We start from the raw sequence: 4197 nt of genomic DNA on the forward strand, positions 1-4197 counted from the left end.
ACTAACTGATGCTCACACATGAACACCCAGGCTATCAAACGATTATCTAGCCATCTGCGTATTATAACACCTGCCAATTTAACATGCTTTGTCTAAGCAGTGTGCATCTAAAGGAAGGCAGGAAAAAGAAGGTTGACAAGGAGGTAACAATAAGTTTACACGGACAAAGAAATTCCACCTGATCTATTCCAGCAATTATACTCTCAACAAGTGGTATAATTTTGCTGCTTCTTGTAACGCTATAACCCAAGAAATACTTGATTTGGGACAAACCAATTACGATGGCCGAAGCTGTAGTGAATCCAGATATTACAGAATGGCTAATGAAACGAATAAGCCAGCCGAGTCTGTAAAGAAGAAAATAATGAACAGGTTACACAACATCAATGAGAATCAGGCTTATGCCGCTGAGATCTCCCCAGAATCAGGAAGATAGTTAAGCCTGAAGAGACAGGCAAACATGCAGTTAGTCCATCTACTTTGAGAAAAGGAGCATTTTAGTCTGATAAAAGTAGGACTTAAGTGACCATTGTGCAGAATGAGCAATTTAGGCTTCTTCTACCAAAACCAGGATGTGTTCCCTTTCTATTAAAAGGATTATGTCTCTGTACAGAACTACTAGAAGAATACACACTTAGATCACTGGTTGGGTACTTTCGTAAGTCTTAACAAAATAAGTGGGAATCTGATACAACCCATGCACTATCCCAAAAAGATACAAAACAAGTTCAATCTCTGAAGGTCTGATTGTCTGTTTTAGTGTTTTTCCATAAAACTAGTAAAAGTGAGCACTACATGTGAATAGTCCATGATGCAGCACTTGTCTGTTTTTATACCGTGTACTGACGTTAGTATAAGCACATGTTGCTTTGCTTGCTTTTGTACGGGGATTGATAGCTTTTTTGTTTTTTCAGGGCTTGTTGAGCTGTGCCCTCAGCATTAACCCTTTGACTACCTGTCTGTGCTAGACCTTCGTGTGTTTGTATGTTTGAACCTTGTTGGATGTTTGGCTTGGGCAGTTGCTTTATAATATAAAGCGGGGCGAAAGCCTTTTTCGGTACAGGGATTGATATGTCCCTTTTTGCAAAATGACATGACTTCATGTGGACTTGTGCCAAAAAGACAATATAAGGGATATAAACCTAGGGTGTGTTTGCTTTTAGCCCAAGATTTCCATGCAAAATTTTGGCCAAGCTTTTGCTTGCCCATGAGTTGGGTCAACATTGGCAAGAAAAATAAACTAGAGTCGGCAAAGGGACATTGGTAACTATCCAAACAAACACCAAAATTTTGGCCATGACCAAAAATTGGTAGGCTAAACTTTCACCACCATCCAAACATAGACTTAGCGCTTAGGTAAAAACACTGCCAAAAGATATAGTTCAGAAGACAAAGATAATGCAGCTAGCAGGTTAACGTTTGAGCTATGCACATTGTTATGTTACTAATACAATAAGGAAGAGTATAACAGAAAATCTGTATACATGTTTGCATATTTTCTTCTCTACAGGAGGATGTTTAATGCTTCAATATTTCAATTTCTCCTAAATTGATAAACAGGAACACCAACTTTTCTCAGTAAACAGAATTACCTTAGCAATCCCATCAAGCATTCCAATATTCCAACCATGAATGCCAATAATATGGCTAACTCCGTGTAGAACTCACTAGATGAATTAACTATACCCCCAAGAACATTGGACACTAGCAGAGAAACAAGTGCCACTGGGCCTACTGCTAATTGTCGTGAGGACCCAAAAATCGCGTAGACAAATAGTGGGACAAAGCCTGTGTCTGTTCATCACAATGCAAATAAAAAGAGATGATTTGGATTAACTAGCCGCTCATTTGAAAAGAAAAAAAGGGAAAACAGAGGGGCACTGTTAGACGTAAACACTTACAGAGCCCATAAATTGGGTGAAGCCCAGCGAGCTTTGCATATGACATTGCCTACAACACAGTACAAAGTTGATTATGCTCTAATTTAAGACAAATAAGCAAAGCAGGCGGAGGGTACGAACTCGAAAACAGTTCACATGTCTACAGGATTTTTGTTGCTAATTTGTAAGAAACTAGGGAAAACAACAAGCTATGTGAATAAGTTGAGATGACGTGCTCACTTGTTCTATGAAAATTAGTATGGAGAACCAGTAGGTTCAGCTAATCTAGAAATCTCTGCAACATACCACCATTTTTTTAATAGATCAGTTCAAATAAAATATACAGATACTTACCAAATACAAATCAAAATTTGCAGAGAACACATCAAATAAAATTATAGCACTTTTTCCCTGGTACACTGGAAAATCATGAACACGGGAGTGACTGCCTAATATTTTCCCCATGCACAGGCTGCTATGATCTCATTCGTCCCAACTTAACAAGCCAAACTTTCATGAAGGATCGCACGCGAAAGAGGACGTGAAAATACTGTGTTCTCTAGCAGGCAAATCAACCTAATTGCTCCAAATACAATTCTGCAACGTGCTAACAGTGGGTGTAGGTGACTAGCCAGTCCAACCAAGTTACACAAATGAAAACTCTGTAATGTTCTAGCACAATGGGTGTGAGCAACTAGCAATTTAAGTAAGCTCCATAGTGGTTAACCTCCCCATCTCACTGAATGCATTACAGATTACAACTCCATTGAGTAACAGTGTTGTTTGAAAACAACTCATATATGAAATCTACAAATTGCTTATAGTAACACTCCCTTGTGCTCAATTAAGCCGTATTTACAACTTCAGATCTCTGAATGAACAGTAACCAAGCTTCAACAGAATACAGTAGCATTTTAGAAGGAGAAAAAATGTAGTAATAGTTTTTGCATGAACTGTCACCAAGCATATTTCAAGGCAAGCAAGAGAGCAACCAATAGGTTTTTTTTCCTGAACTCAAACAACCAATGCGTCAATAAGCTCGATCGGGGGCCAAAGGAATTTTTTAAGTAATATAATCTCAACTGACTTGGTCACTGAGGCATTTTCTGAATAATACTAGTCGATACTGTCAAAGAAATACAGATCTACTACCACAAATGGTCAGAGTAACAGGGTACCTGAGGCACAAGCATGACGCCGACAGTGATGCCGGCGGCGAGGTCGGCCTGGAAGTCCTTCCATCTGTAGCTCCGCATCCACGCCAAGCACGGGAGAGCCGCCTCCGCCCACTCCCACGGCCCCATCGCCCGCGCCCTCTCCATCGCCGCCGACAACGGTGACGGGGAGGAGGAGGCGGCCGCCTCCCGCACAGCCGCATCCAGTGGGTGGCGCAGCGGTATCACCCTCACCGGCCTCCCTGCTCCGTAAACGGCGGCGGTGAGCTCGCCCGAGCTCGCCGACGCGAACGACGACTTCTCCATTGGATTCGAGGATACCTTACAATTGATCAGTTGGTCCTTCAGAACAATCATAGAGACATGGACACAAGGGAATCAATGGTAGCGATTTTGAGCTGAGTAGCTCACCGCTGCGCGGGGCAAATCAGGCGAACATCGGCCAGTGGCCACAGCTGCGAAGGCAGGTGGCAGGTGGGAGACCACGGTTGCGCGGCACGCGGTGGAAATGGCTGGGCAGCTGAGGCTGGGAGCTGGATCGGGGAAGGCGCCGCTGCCGGAGTCCGGCGGGAGAGGAGCAGGAGGAGCCGAAGCGGAGGCGGAGGCCGGTGGGGACGCGCGACGAGCCGACGAGGATGTGGGGAGCAAGCGGGGAGTGGCTGTACGCTTCTCCGCGGTATCGACGACCGGATTCGGGAGGGGCGATCGGACGGTCCTACTCAAGCGATGGTTATTCTCTGCGGTCGACCGCCCGTTGATGTAGCCGGACGGGATAGCGGGGCGCGGCGATGTACCTGGACAGCATGTCGGCATGTGTGCATCGCATGCATTCACTGATTGCTTGTTGCGTGTAGGACAAAAGGGGCCAAGTAAACGGGCGCATTTGGGGTAAGTTTAGTTGACGTGTCTCGATGTAGTATGAAAAACGTGGGAATAATAAATAGTCTAAATTTAGACTACTCGTGATGAAATGTTACATGTCTATGTTACCACATCTATAGCGGAAAGTAACGTATATGGTGTCATGATACAACACTTTATTTATTACTCCCTTCGTCCTGTAATAATGTCAAAAACGCTCTTATATTATGGGATAGAGGGAGTAGATTATAGATTCATCTTATCTTGGTATGAGTGATGTT

The 4197-nt window shown here is 43.7% G+C and overlaps 1 protein-coding gene across 1 annotated transcript; it reads right to left on the reverse strand.

The window, feature by feature from the left end:
* Window positions 1-53: 53 nt before the first annotated feature.
* Window positions 54-3875, reverse strand: LOC119346573 (sulfate transporter 4.1, chloroplastic-like). Its single transcript, XM_037615868.1, has 5 exons — window positions 3467-3875; window positions 3059-3376; window positions 1902-1950; window positions 1593-1794; window positions 54-347 (listed from the first exon to the last, which is right to left on the reverse strand). The coding sequence occupies exons 1-5, from the start codon at window positions 3866-3868 to the stop codon at window positions 62-64; spliced, it is 1257 nt and encodes a 418-aa protein (XP_037471765.1). The 5' UTR covers window positions 3869-3875; the 3' UTR covers window positions 54-61.
* Between the last annotated feature and the right edge of the window lie 322 nt (window positions 3876-4197).

Source organism: Triticum dicoccoides, unplaced genomic scaffold (genome assembly GCF_002162155.2).
Source record: "Triticum dicoccoides isolate Atlit2015 ecotype Zavitan unplaced genomic scaffold, WEW_v2.0 scaffold43310, whole genome shotgun sequence".
Lineage (NCBI taxonomy): Eukaryota > Viridiplantae > Streptophyta > Magnoliopsida > Poales > Poaceae > Triticum > Triticum dicoccoides.